Source organism: Canis lupus, chromosome 7 (assembly GCF_048164855.1).
Source record: "Canis lupus baileyi chromosome 7, mCanLup2.hap1, whole genome shotgun sequence".
In the NCBI taxonomy this organism is placed as follows: Eukaryota; Metazoa; Chordata; class Mammalia; order Carnivora; family Canidae; genus Canis; species Canis lupus.
In genome coordinates, this window is record NC_132844.1 from 64,532,451 (window position 1) to 64,548,019 (window position 15,569).

The 15,569-nt window shown below is 44.8% G+C and overlaps 1 protein-coding gene across 4 annotated transcripts in view; it reads right to left on the reverse strand.

Moving 5' to 3' along the window:
* Positions 1–8,144: 8,144 nt before the first annotated feature.
* The window catches only part of GLP1R (glucagon like peptide 1 receptor), a 46,314-nt gene continuing 38,889 nt past the window's right edge, over positions 8,145–15,569 (reverse strand). For 2 of the 4 annotated variants that reach the window (XM_072833177.1, XM_072833175.1), the window contains 2 exons: positions 13,533–13,652; positions 8,145–13,353 (listed from right to left, as the gene is read on the reverse strand). In XM_072833177.1, the coding sequence (XP_072689278.1) occupies positions 13,240–13,353; positions 13,533–13,652 (234 nt within the window). In that variant the 3' untranslated portion in view covers positions 8,145–13,239. Of the gene's footprint in view, positions 13,653–15,569 lie in introns of all 4 variants that reach the window. The other 2 variants (XR_012034321.1, XM_072833176.1) reach the window with 2 other exon arrangements.

Below are 15,569 nucleotides of genomic sequence, written 5' to 3' on the forward strand. Positions count from 1 at the left end.
GACATAATAATCTATAAATAGCACCTGCTTTTTTAAACTTCTCTGAATACATATCTCTCCCTATCTATCTGCCCATCTTTATCCATTGATCTGTCTGTCTTCAGGCTTGAGTTATTTCTTATGAAGAGAATCAGAAGCCTAATGGACTATCTAACATGGAGGTTGATGGAGGAACTAATCTTTGCCAGGCCTGGTGCTGGGCTCTTTTCTCGAGTTCACAGTCAAATGGGAGAGGCAGCTGATAATCAGATAGTTACAGGATAATGTGGTAAGCGCTCTGACAGTGTGATGTCTGAATGCAGGCTCTGGTTGGAAGGGGCCAGCCTCCTGAAGATGACCTTGTACTGAGTTTGAACAAGTGTCAGCTACTTTCTGGAAAAACAGGCGGGGGCAAAGATAGCCTTTTAGTCACCTGAAACCACCTAGGAAAAAGGTGACAAACAGAGGGAGACTAGCGTGCTTGGGAAAAAGTGTGTATTCTGAGGACTTATGTTACTTCTTCCAACTGGTTGTGTATATATATATATATATATATATATATATATATATATAGCCACCCACCCACCCATCCATTCACTTATGGAGCACCTGACCTTTTATACATACATAGATGTCATATATATATATGAAAGCTCTTGATTTTGGTATATTTGTTATAACTCTTGTCCTTTGTTGAATTTTCTTACTAAGTATAATGGTGTTTCACTCGCTTGCCTGGATTTTCCACATAGATAATTATTTTCTTTTCCAATAATGTAAAATTTGACTCCTCTTTTCCCAGCTTTTACACCTCTTGGTTTTTTCTCTTTATCTAATAACATTGACTAGAGCATCCAGAAAAATGTTAAATCAGAATGATAGTCAATGATGTCTTTGTCTTGTTCTTGACCTTATGAACAGGTTTTAGTATTTTCCCATTAAGCATGCTGCTGGCTCTAGGGTAAGTGGATAGATAATTATCATCTGTATTTATGTTATTAAAAGGTTTTTTCTTCTTAAATTAAGAATGGATGTTACATTTCACAAAATCTCTTTCAGTGTAGTGGAGATTGATTATGTGATTTTTCTCTTTGACCAATTAATGTAATAAGTTTAAATATTTATTCATATTAAACCATCATTTTATTCCTGGAATAAATGACCCTTTATTTTATTTTATTTTATTTTATTTTATTTTATTTATTTATTTTTTAAGATTATCTATCTATCTATCTATCTATCTATCTATCTATCTATCCATCCATCCATCCATGAGAGACAGAGAGAGAGAAAGGCAGAGACACAGAGGGAGAAGCAGGCTCCATTCAGGGAGCCCGATGTGGGACTTGATCCCGGGACCCCAGGATCATGCCCTGGGCCAAAGGCAGGCGCTCAACCGCTGATCCTGACCCTTGATTTTAATGTATTGTTCTTTTAGTGGATGATAGACTCTGTTAATATTTTTAATCAATAATTTTCATGAGATTATAGAATTTTTTTGTATTTTTTAGGTTTTGGAGTACATAAAAAGCCTACTTTTAAGTCTTCGTTACAGGTTGTCCCCTCTCATCATTATAAAAAGCCATGTTTGTATTCTTTGATGCTTTTTGCCCTGAATTCATCCTTATCTGATATTAAAATTGGGACCTTTGCTTGCTTTTGTTTGCATTTGCCAAGCATGACTCTGTGTACACTGTGGTTTTCAGCCTGAGTCATTTCTATCAGGTATGTTACTTGTATACAGAGAATAGTTGAATTTTACTTTGTAATACAGTATGAGACTATTTTCTTTTTTTGTTTTAATAGGTAACTTTAGCTCATTTATATTTATTGAAGTCTTGTTTATCTCATCACGTTTGCTTTCTTTTTAACTTACAGTACTTAATCCTTTGGGTTTTTAGGCACTATTAATATCATGTAAAAAAGAAATGTAAGAAGTTAGTATTTCCACCTTCTCCCAGCTTCACTCCTCAATACTCAGTCCTCAATCCTATTGACTGTTAGTTGATTTTACATTTTAAATATAATTACTTGATTTATTAGCTTTAAATTACATATTGTTACCTGTGGCTATGAAAGATGTGGAAGTCAATATAACTACACTGCTTTACACTCCCTATCCATTTTTCTTTCCTCATTTTATTAGTCATATCATCACTATATTGTTTAGATTAATAAGAGCCACATTCTGTTCTTTGATTATCACTTATACATTTGTTTTAGTCTTAGTCTTGCCTATAATTGATATTTTTTCACCTAATGATAAGCTAAGAATAAATTCTCACGTCCTTCTACAGTATTGATTTTGCCAGCCGCTAATATTTCTATTTAGATAAATGTATCATTATTTATTTAGCCAATCCTTCATTATTAACCTTTAAGTTGTAGCCAGCATTCACTAGTATGAATAGTATAAATAGGCTAACCTCTTTGACATGTAAAACTATATTTCAAACTCTTAGAAAAGAGTAATTGGAGACCAATCAGGATAGTGATCTCAAATGCTAGTGACCATTCAAATCTTCTGGGGATTGTTAAAATGATTCTCATTCTGGGGCACCTGGGTGGCTCAGTTGGTTAAGTTTCTGCCTTCGTCTCCGGTCATAATTCCAGGGTCCTGGGATTGAGTCCCACATTGGGCTTCCTGCTCAGCGGGGAGTCTGCTTCTCCCTCTGCCCTTCCCCCTTGCTCATGATCTGTCTCTCTTTCTCTCTCTCTCTCACTCTCTCTCTCAAATAAATAAATAGAATCTTTAAAAAAAATTCTGATTCTGTAGGTCTGGTCCAAGGCCTAAGATTCTACATTTCAAATAAGCTCCAACATGATGCTGATGCTACAGGTCTTCAGACCATACTTTGAGTAGCAAGGTACTTGAATATGTATTGTGTCTGGAATTTTGCTCAAATGAAAAACAAAAAGCTAGAAAATGTAGTTGTAGCAGTGGTTCTCATTGTGTCTTTGTGATGCATTTAATATATTAGGAAATTATTATTATTTGTGAATGTTTGTTTTGCCATTTTATTAATGCACCTGCAAGGTGACTCCATGTTATACATCTGCTTGCTTGCCTGGGTCTATCAGGGGTGTGTTCATGGGAGTCTATCAGATGTACATTTTTTAAAAAGGTTTTTAAAATTTATTTATTCATGAGAGACACAGAAAGAGAGAGACAGAGATATAGGCAGAGGGAGGAGCAGACTTCCTGCAAGGAGCCTAATGTGGGATTCAATCCCAGACCCCAGGATCATCTCCTGAGCCACCCAGGTGTCCCTCAGATGTGCATGTTGCTGCCATACAAGAAAAGGCTGAGAACCAGAGGACCAGCAAAAGCTGAGTTCAGACAGGCACACTGAAGTGAGCTGGTGAAAGGAAGCCTTATAAATGATGTCTGCACCCCTAATCCTTGGAGATGCATCTTTCATTTGGTGGTTGGTTGGTTGGTTGTTTTTTTATTGGTTTTAGCTTACCAGGACCTACCAGGTCCTGTTCTACCAAGTGATCTGGCCCCTGCTTGCCTCTCCCTGTTATATTCACTTCCTTCATGTTCATCATATACAAGGGTTTAGCAAAAATAAATAAATAAATAAAATAAAAAGGTTTTGCCTTTTTCTGTAAAGGGCCAGACAATAGTTTTGTTGGCTGTACTGTCTCTGCATTACTCTGCTATTACTTTGCTATTGTAGAGCAAAAGCAGCCTTGTGTGACAATATGTGAACAAATGACAATGCCAACAAAATTTTGTATATAAAACCAAGCAGTGAACCATAGTTTGCTGACCCTTCTTCTAACACACAACATGAGCTTCTGCTTTTGAGTCTTTGCACTATTTGTTTCCTTTGCTTAGAACTTACTTCCCCAGATGATCCTAGGAGTTGTTTCCTTATTCTAGCCAGGTCTCTCTGATGTCATATCATCTGAAAGGCCTTCATTGATCCCCTAATAAAGATAGCACACTTCCTCTACAGGCCCATGTCTTTTTTTTTTTTTTTTAACCTCTCTCCTATGGTTAATACTTCATCTCGTTGCTTTACTAATAATATTGATTGTATTTTGATAATTCCTAGAGAAAAATGTATGCATTTATAGGCAGAGTATTTTTTTTTTCAGAGTATTTTTTTTATACATTTACCAGTTCATTTACAGTGGACCATCTCTATGGACACAAATGGATTTGTTTTGCAGAGTTTGTTTTAATCATGTTCCTTCTAATGACTTTTCCCCTGAGATTTAGATTGACTTCGGCAGTGCTACTCATATCATACAGTGAAATGACACAGAATGATAGGAAAGAATTGCTTTGTTCTAGATTTTCATCAGTGAAAAAGTAATGTCTTTAACTATTCTGGCTCTTGGTTATGGGTTACACCAGGTTCTGCCCTATCTGTGGTTTTCAAAGAACTATTTAAGGAAAGAGGAGAATTTTCTAACATTTGTACATTTCCCAGAAGCAGAGGAAGCCTCATGCCTAATAAAAGGCTGGTGAATGCAGGGTGAGTAGGGCAATTGGGAGGACATTTCCTAAGGAGAGATGATGAAATGAGAAATTCATGTTAGGACATGACAGCTTTGGAGGATCCATCCCGAAGGAGGAGAGAGACATCAGATTCCAAAAAGTCTACACAGGGTATGCATGATCTTGTTGTTGCAGCCTTTGGAAGTCTACATCAGGGCACCATTTTGAGTGCAAGTGAAGAAAGTTGGTTCACAGGTGCTGCTGCTACACAGAGTGCATGAGCCCCACATGCCGTTATCAACATGACTTCAGTTTAGGGGCATTTCTGGGTTTCAGGTGGCTTGGCATACCCTCAGCGGCTCTGCACCATGGATGCAGAATATCTCAAGTGGCTGCATTTCTTATGTGAGGAATGATGCCAAGACTAACCCAGTGAATGAAACTGAGAGGCAAAGGACACTTGCTGCTAGAAGGGCTGAATCTGAGAAGCAGGCAGAGTTCCAGGCTGGGAGAATTTGAGAGAATGTGGTTGCAGCTGATGCCAAGACTCGATGAATGTGGCATCTTTTCTGACTTGTGGCCCCAACCTGCTTTGGTTGGCAGCCTTACTGATCTTTACTGGTTTCTGAGAGAAGGTGTTTTAGTAAATACCTTATGTAAAATGTGGTGTTACGGAAATTTCTTTTGATTGCTAAGAAGATTCCAACATACTTTGGAATATTTTGTATTCTTTGTATACTTTGTAAGGTAACCTATTCTTTTATATAATATGAATGTACATATCTTGTTCTTTTTTTTTAATTTTTTTAAATTTTTATTTATTTATGATAGTCACAGAGAGAGAGAGAGGCGCAGAGACACAGGCAGAGGGAGAAGCAGGCTCCATGCACCAGGAGCCCGATGTGGGATTCGATCCCGGGTCTCCAGGATCGCGCCCTGGGCCAAAGGCAGGCGCCAAACCGCTGCGCCACCCAGGGATCCCTATCTTGTTCTTTTTTAAAAAATTATTTTTTTAAGTAGGTTCCACACCCAACATGGGACTTGAACTCACAACCTTGAGGTCAAGAGTTGCATGCTCTACTGACTAAGCCAGCCAGGCACCCCAGTGCAAGTGTCTTTTCATCTGATGTTTTACTCTACTTTTCAAAAGGATACTGTTAGAAGGACATTGGCTTAGCTCCATCAGAGTGATATGTCTTTACATTATAGAATGTGTCTCCTGCATTTCGGCCCTCCAGCTTTCACTGCCCTTACCTGAACTTGAAAAATGAAAGAGCTTAAGAGTGGCTTCATTGTAAAGGTGATATCAAATTGGTGGATTCCGGTGTGGGGTTCAATACAACTGTAAATTTCATTTCCTAGGTATTTTTAAAGTTCTGAAGCTTTCTGGAGAACAAAATAAATGGTGGTCAAACACCTGTCTCTATAAGCCAGAAATGTACATAAATGGTTATAGATTGTCAAAGATTGGCCCTATTAGGTATAGTAACTGTGGCCTTTTTGTTGTGGCTATTAAATTTGTTGTGGTTAAAATGCCCATGTCCTGAGCCATGTTTCTAAGTCTGCCTTAGGTCATTGGACCTGAAAAGTCTTCTGTAAACATTATTTATTATTTCAAGTCCTTGCTCTTTCACCCTAGAGATATGGAAAGTTAAAAAAAAAAAAAGTTTCTTGTAAATCCCCACCAGGTGTTACCTGCCTGCTTCAGCCCCAGAGAGTCCATCTCATGGCTTGGGACTGCTCAGTGTTTATAATTCTCAGCTATTGATTTTATTCTGGGAGGTTGCAACACATAAATCCTGAGGTCTATTGGTCCTACATGAGGAGGAGCCACAATAATTCATTCTAACACCCTGTATCTGTGGGAGAAAAAAAATGTTGGATTTACTCTAGGCTGTGATCTTTTTCTCTTTCTAAAATCATTATGTTAGTTAAAAAGAGCCCTAGGACCAAAGAGAAGAATGTATCACAGTTTAGGATTAGAGAACTCTTCAGGGAAAGAGCTCAGATTTATAGAAGGAGTTAATAACACCGGCTGGAGATAGGGCTTCTAACTTGGCTCCCTACTGCTCATCACTGGTAATTCCCATTTTTTTCCCCACCTCTGCAATTTCCTCTCATGTCTTACTACAGCTATTTCCCACATTTACACAGTCTGTTGTTTTTCTTTATTTGCTTTTCTGTTCTAGCCTCATCATCTCTCCCACCTACTCTTCCCACCTTTGGGGGTACTCAGTGTCTACTTCTTCCTTGTCCAGTATTAGTTCTGTTTTTCCATCTTCTCCAACATTCTGCCTACATTGTTTTCTGTTCCAGTTTGCACTGCTGGGGTTTTCTCCCTACTATTTCTGGTAAGGGAGACTCCATTGTTTTCAGTATTCTGTTTGTTGTGTGTGCACAGATGCGTGTGTGAGAGAAAGACAGAAGGGGAGAGGGAGGGATAGAAAGACACTGAAATGTTTAAGGCATAGGCTTTTGAAGGGATGGCAAGGGATTTGGCAGGGAAGAGGGAGAAATCTCAACCCTTGGGAATGCTGCCAAACAAGGCATAGGAGGGAGATTCTTCACCAGTGCTATGTGGGCCTCAGTTATCCCTATCTGTGGGGCATCAGTCACTGGACTGTGGCTCCATATTGCACTTGAACATGAGTGAGCCTGGAGAACACAAATTTTCATTTATTTCCTCCAGCAGAACAGGGAAGCTGCCCCTACCCCTTGTTCAGGCTGAGGTGGAGACCTATTAGGCCAGCATGTAATCTCCTTTCCTGAGGTTGCATCTGTCTGGATTCCTGGAACCCTGTCTGTGCATGGAGAGGAAGCACATCCTACAAATGTGCTGGTCAGTATTGGTTTGGGCAGGTGTTTCCCTGGGGTTGGGGCAGGAAGAGAAAGCTCTGAGCTCCATCTTACTTCCACTGCTGAGTGGCGGAGTAAAGACAGAGGTGAGAACATCACAGGAGAGTGAGTGAAGTCAAAAGCAAGGTTGGTGCAGATCAGCCATGATGCAGACACCATGTCAGATACCAGCTGTTGGCTATAGTTGTCATTTGCTCTCACGAGTAAGAATTATTATTAAGTTTGAAAGAGACAATCCCCAAGGCTCATCTAAAAGAGAGGTGCATCTAGAGAAACCTTCAGATGAGCACATGGATCTTCAAATAGGTGTAGCTGCAACGGTGGAGGGACTAGAAGAATCTGCAATTCCTCTGCTCTTCTAGAAGTGAGTTGCAAACCCGGAAAGTGAGGGATTATCTACATTGGAGGAAAGTTTATTTTTCTGAAGGTGAGTCTCTAAACAGCAGCTCCATTCAAATTCTGTGGCTGCTCGGCAAACAAGGTTTGTGCTTTTATGGCATTTTTGAAAAAAAAATGGATTTAATGGACTGAGTTCATTTAGACAGGGGAGATCAAATGAATGAGTGGAATTAGAATACACGTCCATTTGGCCACCAGTCATTGTTGAAGCCACTCGACCACCCAACTTCTCTAATTAAATGGCAGTGCATTCCCTGTATAAAGGCTGTGATGGATAAATTAGTACTTGGTAAGTGCTTTGAAGATGAAAATCACGACACGAGTAATGAACAAGGGTTTTTTTTTTTTTTTTTTCCTTTGGGCTGGAAATGGCATCTTTTGTGTTTTCCCGCTCACCACGAGTCACCTGGGTTGACATTGCAGAACGCCTCCTCTCCCACAGGAACAGCAAGAGAGACACAGTAATGACAAGCCTTTATTTGACGTTTACAAGGCAAATTAGGGAAAAGCCTGAATCCATTTCACGTCTGTGCAAGGAATTACACACCATCCATGTATAGACGCAGCTAGTATTTTACATGAATTTATACATTAAGAAATCGCATGAAAATTATCTTGTTTAAACATTCATGAAGAGCAAACATCCCCTGAGAGCACTGAAGACAAATCTAGCTCCTGAGAGCATGGCTCACCTCTCTCAGCACATTCAAAGCTCTACATCTGACCCTCTCCGAAACCAATGGGATGTTGAGGTTTATCTGCTTTGAGGATGTGATTAGTTTTAGGGGGAGGAGCTTAGACCTGCAGACTTGGAAGTAAAGTGTGAGCCATTTGGCAAGGTCCAGCCCCTGCCTGGGGTTACTCTTGCTTCTGTCTGACATCCCTCCCTCACCGGCTCCCCTGCATAGAAGCCAAGACCCTAACTTGTTATATATGTTCCAAACTTTGGGAGCTTTTTGCTCACCACATTCAAGCATTCTCATTTATATATGTTTTCCTTCTCCCAGATTGCTCTGACACAGTGGCAATTAGTCATGCTAGATTGTCCGGGTTGACTAATTACTGGTAGTTTTGACAGGCCCCATCAGAAAGGTTGCAAAACCCCAATGTAAGTTAGGATCCAAGCCGCTGGCTGCCATGCTTCTCACTGTGCCAGAGTATGGAATGTGGTGCATCGTTTCAGCCCTGGCAGTGCCTCACTCTCAGCTGCACCCCCAAATTGGTCACAGCTGAGAGAGCAGCATTCCTAACGTGGCTAGATGGGGGAGGAGTGTAGGGAAGCTCATTGTGAGGATGGGGGGGACGGTGAGGGAGGTATTGTGGGGGTGGGGAGGAACATGGGTGCATCAGAGAGAAAATGCACCGCTAGATAAGGTCCTGAGAAACTGACTAAAATGGCCAAAGGGGAGAAGCAAAAACTCTCCTCTCTGATAGATTCAGATGTAGGCGAAGTGCAAGAGATTTGGGTCATTAATGGGAAAACAATAATGTTTATCTGCTTCCTGCCAATCTGTATCCACTGATAGAGCACAAGTAATTATAGATACTGTAGACACACTGTGGCATTAAGTGTTTGAATTACACTGCTTAACAACACTTCCTGATGTGGCCCTCCAGGCATGGCCAGAGAGCTGGTTTGAGCCAGCAAGTAACACTGTAGGGACATGGCAATGTTGTTTGCACAAGTTTCTCACATTTTCTTTCCCCCAAAAAACTCACTGCAAGCAATGAAAAGGAAAACAAGTTCGAGTTGAAACTCATTTGGTTTCTGTTGAATACTTAGCATGTCATTCACATAGCTGTCCTATTAGCAGAGGACACCGACATATTTTATTTGAGAGTTTTTATAGAGTGTGGCTCCTCGTAGGAGCCAAAAGCAGGGTCAGCACCGTAGATTAGAATCAATTCAGTGGAGGGAAAATAAACCTCTGGAATATATTTTACCTTCCCTGAGCACGTCGCAGACATTAGCAATAATGGAACCCTGTCTGTGCATGGAGAGGAAGCATCTACAGCTCAGGCTCCTGCCCATCTTCGTCCTGGACTGTGTGGTCCCATGACCTTCACAGTGGGTGGGATGATTCCCAATTCATCATCTCCTAACTTTATGCTGCTGTGCACAGGACACACACACACACACACACACAGACCCTCAGGGTGTTCTTTCTTTGTGGAGATGGGAGCTGCTGAAAGATGGCCCACACTGAGGTGGTGACTGAGCCTTTCAGGGTGTGGATGTGAGCTGACTCTATCCGCCCTTGATGGTGGCTGTGCCATTCCTGCCAGGCTAAAGCTGCTCAGTTTGCTAGTCTTCTCCAACTTCAGGGAGGCTAGAGAGCCAGAGAAGCTTAGGACCTTTAGTTCACTTTGTCTGTGTGGTTAGCAGAACAATTTGTCAAATAAGCACAGATGCATCAGAAAACCATTAAGCCAGCTCATTAAAAGAGCGCTGGATTTGCTGTTCAAAATGGCTCACTTGCTGTTTCCATGTGTGTTCTCCTGCATTTCAGTTTCTTAATTTTAAGACAAGATGAGTGAAGTACTACAGCAGAGATAGTAAAGCGCAGCATTCCCCTCCTCTCTGCAGTATAAGTCCCTGAGGAGATGGCATCTCCACGAGCTAACTTGTCTACCTTTGCTGCTGCATTTCCTCTTTTTTTTTTTTTTAGATTTTTATTTATTTATTCATGAAAGACACACAGAGAGAAGCAGAGACGTAGGCAGAGGGAGAAGCAGACTTTCTGCGGGGAACCCAATGTGGGACTTAATCCCAGGACCCCAGGATCACACCCTGAGCCAAAGGCAGACACTCAACCGCTGAGTGTGCATTCCTGCATTTCCTTTTTTAACAGAAACTCCAGACACACATGACCAACTTTTACTAAGCAGATCTTGAATGGCTGTTTATATTTCTTACCTATCCTTCCTCCCAGAGTCCTCACTGGACTTGGAGGCCCAGCCCAACCACCATCTAGCAAGTCACCTCTGCAAGCCTCCCTCCTCACTTCTCTGGATCTGGGTGGGGTCTTTCCCTGCTCCGAGTCCTCAAGAATGGTGCTGGTGTGGGCTTCGTCGGGGACTGCATTGAGGCAACTGAAAATCATGTGGGCAATCTGGAGAGTCATCTTGAAGTAGCTTTGCAGTGTAAGGGGTTTGCTTCAGTTCTGTGATTTAGCTGTTCTAAGGTAAAGAGGAGGCCCCATGACTTAAGCCCCTAACAAGGGGAGCTGGCCAGAGTGCTGAACTCAGGCTCGATTCACAATAGTCCCAGACCCTGCTAGCTGCACAGCTGACACATACGCACACACATCATCCACACGTGCTGGTCAGCAATCGTGCCCCCCACCCCCCACTCCAGGACAGACGCAGATAAGAGTGTGTGCAGCAAGCTCCACACTTAGGGCATCACACACGTAAACAGCTAGTGGAATTTGGGGAGTACACTGCATGTGATCGTTCCCAGACCTATTCGAGTTATATTTAGTTTAGGAGAGCTTGAGAATAGTTTGGTGGCAGTGCACTGCCAATCAAATGAATATTAATAGTGTGGGTCTTGGAGCAAAGAAAATGTTTCTTCAGGATCTGATACGTATCTATGAAGGAAAACAGTTCCTCAGTGTTACAAGGCTTGGAGCATGGGGATGTGATGAGCCTTCTGAGAACAGGAATCACCACTACCAGGGAGGAAGAGAACTCTACTCACAGTTTAAATCAAACTGAGCTTCCCTGGTGCTGCCGAACTGAACACTTTCTCCCAACAATTCCTCCTCCCCCTCAACCAGTTATTTCTCTCAGGTTGTATCAATCTCGTTCTTTCTTTGCTGCTGTGCCGTGTATTAATGATTCTCGGAATCTTCCTGTTTATCCCAAACTGAAACACTTGCACCAGAGCTGTCCGCCGCCATCAACTCACTGGCACTCATCTTCCCCCTTCCTGCTCTCCCCTCCAAAGAGAAAGTCAAGGAGTGGGGCCTGCTGGAAAATCCTCTCTTATTCTGGGGAAGCAGGGGTGCCCCCATCCTCCACCTCTCTACATTTTCTCCAGGAGCCATTCTGCATACTTCGCCTTTAGCCTGAGGTTCAGCTTCCCCATTAACAAAGACACAACACTTCACTGAAGCTGAAGTATAAGAAATTTTCTGCTTGATGTGTTTTATGTCCCATTATTATTTTCCCCGTACATCACATGCCTCTCTGAGAAGCACAGGAAAATGTGTCTGGTGCAAGGCTCTGGGGAGGGTCCCCCACCACTTAAAAAGAAGGAGGGAGGGATGGATCCATAAAGAAATTCACCCAAAGCCTCTCCCTCTGCCTTCCCAGGAGGTCTGGACTCCTCTAAGAGTTCTCTCCTACTTGGGAAACTTCCTTTGCATCCACAAACTTCACTGCCAGCCTCCCTGGGATGGCTCTTTCCCTTTTGTCTGGGTTTCTGTAGTGTTGCTACATGTCTGCCCTCTCCTGGTGGTGGGGGCAGGACTGAGAGGTTTTCCCTGTGTAGCCTCTCTGCTGGTCATTATTTATGGGATGAAACTGGAGGCAGGGAAAACACCGATTGGCTCAACATGTGGCTGAGTCAATTCAGTTACTACCTCACTCCCCTCAACAACATCACAATCACAATGGTTTCGTTCTTTTTTTTCCATCAGGTGGGAGAAATCAGAGTCACACATTTGCACATGCAGACCATTCACAGCAATAAAGAAAAATGAATAAAGTATATACAGGCTCCCAAGTTGCGGACTTTCATGGTAAAGAAACCAGGGACAAGGGGAAGACAGCTTCCGAGGTAACAGGGGCAACTGGTAGTTTCCCCCAGAGGTCCCTTTTTGGTCACAGCTCTTAGAGGGCACACCCAAACTCCCATGCAAGGTACATAATCTGGTCACAAAAAGCCTTTCCCCAGGGAGGTGGAAATAAAGCTTCAGCCTTGCTGGGTTCCCAACGGTTGCAGGTACACTATACCTCCCAGCGCGAGCATTTCCTAGAGTTCCCGAGTTGAATCCCAGAGGACTCTAGAACATCTCTAGAATAGAATTCAGAGCTCACATGGAGAGCTGGGCTCCTCGGCACTAGGCCTGCCCTGGTTCCCCGGGCAGAGTGGCGGCAGGCAGCATACCGAGGCAGGTCAAATACCCACGGGAGAAGTGGGCACACCAGCAAAGGAAACTGTTGGGCACATTCTCAGCATTCGTTCTCAACACTATCCACAGCCGTTTCTAGAAAGAGCTGCGGTGGTGCCCAAACAAAGCCCCCACAGAGAAGCTGGGTGGTGAGATATGGGGGCAAGATGAACAAGTGACAAACAGGAACAGTGTCCCTTAATGAGGAGGCAGTAGGGGTGGTGACCCTACTGGAGGCAAGCAGAGTTGGCTCACCTTCCCTAAGCTCTGCTTGGCTGAGGCTACACAGGCCTCTTCCTGAACCACCTCCTCTTGCAAACCGCCATCCCGCTAATAAGCCATTGACCTTGAGTGTGAATGTGGGGCTGATTTGCTGCTCTGTCTTGGGGAACCCCAGGGGCCTGGTGGCTTAACGGCAAGAAATCCTCCTTGTCATAGCAGCCATCGGTTTTTCTCTTCTCCTGCCGCCGTGATCAAATTAGCAAGCTGCTTCTCTTCAGAGGAAATGTGGCCATGGGTCCCAGGAGGCACTGCCCATTTGCCTGTCTGATGGGTTTGGGAAGGGAAAGCAGGGATGTAGGTGAGCACGTCCCTCCCCGCCCAGCCCCACAGGGCCTCTCCCACCTTGGACAGCCAGCCGGCCCGCAGCGGGACCACAGGGAGGGGGTGCTGGGGTCTTAGCTGCAGGAGGCCTGGCAGCTGGCCGCGTACACACTGCTGCCCACCGTGCCCCCGCTGCTCAGGCTGCTGGTGGGGCACTTCAGGGGCCTCATGCTGCTGTCTCTCTGCACGTGCAAGTGCTCGAGCCGCCAGCGCTCCCAGCTCCTCCGAAACTCCATCTGGACCTTCCGTGGGAAAAGGAGGGGAACAAAAGCCATCATGCAAACCAACTGCCCACAAAATGGCCCCGTTATTACATTAGTAGGGAAGGGGAAAAAAAAATCCACTGCATTATATTAAGAGACACGAGTCAAGGCCTTCGGGCGCCTAAATTAATATCCCAATAAAATTGTTTATCGTTGTCTCCTATTTTCTGCCTCTCCTCAGGAGAGAGATGAGGTTGATGATCTAATTGGTCGCTTCCATCTCTAAACTCCGTGACTCAGCTAAGTACCTTTCACAATCCATCACGGTATTATTTAACGGAAGAGAACGAGAGCGAGAGCAATGCGGGAGAGCAGAGCGGAGAGATGGGAGGGAGAGAACGAGGAGGGGGAGCCTGACTTCAGGGCAGCGTGGAGCGGAGATGGCCCGAGCCTGCCTGCGGGGATGGCCCTGGGGTCCTGGGCCACGTCACCGGACCTGGGCGTGGGTGCAGGAGGGAGGACAGCAGACACCGCCTAGGGCCACCCAGCCCCGTGCCACCTCACTGCCCCGCTGAGCGCGGGTGGTGGGTGTGCTGATGGGGGTGGAGGGGTGGGGGGGGGGACAACGGGACACCCGAGGCTGAGGGGGGCTTCTGCTCAGGTGGCAGCACGGAGACCAATCTTGTCTCACAGCCCTTAACTGTGGCAGGTGGGGAGAAAAGTGGTAAACTGAGGCACATCTGTGGGAAGCCACCATGGGGACTGAAGTGGTTTCATGGACACCGGCAGGAAAAGGGACTCTGTTATGTACCCTCGCCCCCCCCCCATGACAACTGATATTAAAAGCCACCAATTGGGGCGCCTGGGTGGCTCAGTTGGTTAAGCGTCTGCCTTCAGCTCAGGTCATGATCCCAGGGTCCTGGGATGGAGCCCTGCGTCAGGATCCCTGCTTAGTGGGGAGTCTGCTTCTCCTTCTGCCCCTCACCCTGCTCGTGCTCTCTCTCTCTCTCTCTCACTCTCTCTGTGTCTCTCAAATCAATCAATCAATCAATCAATCTTTAAAATAAAAGCCACCATTTATTGGCCACTTACTACATGCCGAGCACTCCCCGGAGATTATTTTAGTTAACTTTCTCGGCAACCCTGTGAAGCAGCTCCTGTTATTCTTGCCCGCTGCAAGGTGGAGAAACTGAGGGGCAGAGTACTTCAGAATTTCCCTTGGGTCTCAGCCAGGATCCAAACCTAGATCTGGGCTGACCTCAAAGCTGGCATCCTAAGCACTGGCCTCCTGGCTTCCAGGACTGTCTAGGTCATGCTGGTTTCTGGCATGTGTCCTGCCCACTCAGCTGGGAGCACCTCAAGGGCCGGGACCCCATCTTCCTCATCTGGGATCCCTTGGACCCAGCCCAGTGCCTGGCAAACAACAGGCCTTCCCTACGTGCTTTGTAAATGACCCGAAGGAAGGAGCGAGTGACAAAATGAGCATCTGACTCTGGGCTCTTTTGGCTACGAAACAGCAGAGGGGACACCGTGAATCTGACTCCCGTCCTAGTACTTAGGGCGGAGCACTTCCTCACACTAAGCCTACCTGACTCCCTGCCTCTGGCTAGGCCCTGGCTCTGGGATTTGGGAAGACTGGGTTAAGCTCTTTCATTTTTGTTTACACTTGGGGGGAGAGGCAAAGTCACTGCCCCATGTCCCACAGCTGGGTAGTGGCAGATCTGGGACCAGCACTCAGGCTCCTGAGTCAGATCCCTGGTGAGAGGACACGAACCACAGCAGAACCATCCCCAGGCCTCCCCTCCCTGTGCCCACTCTCCTGGCAGCTGAGGCAGGACCAACGTCCAGGCCATCTTTTCTCTTCCGGTCAAAAGTACCTAGCATTGCCATGGCAACCCCCAGGTCTGGAGAACAGCTTTTGTGGACAGAGATCTCAGCCCAGGAGCCACGTGTGTT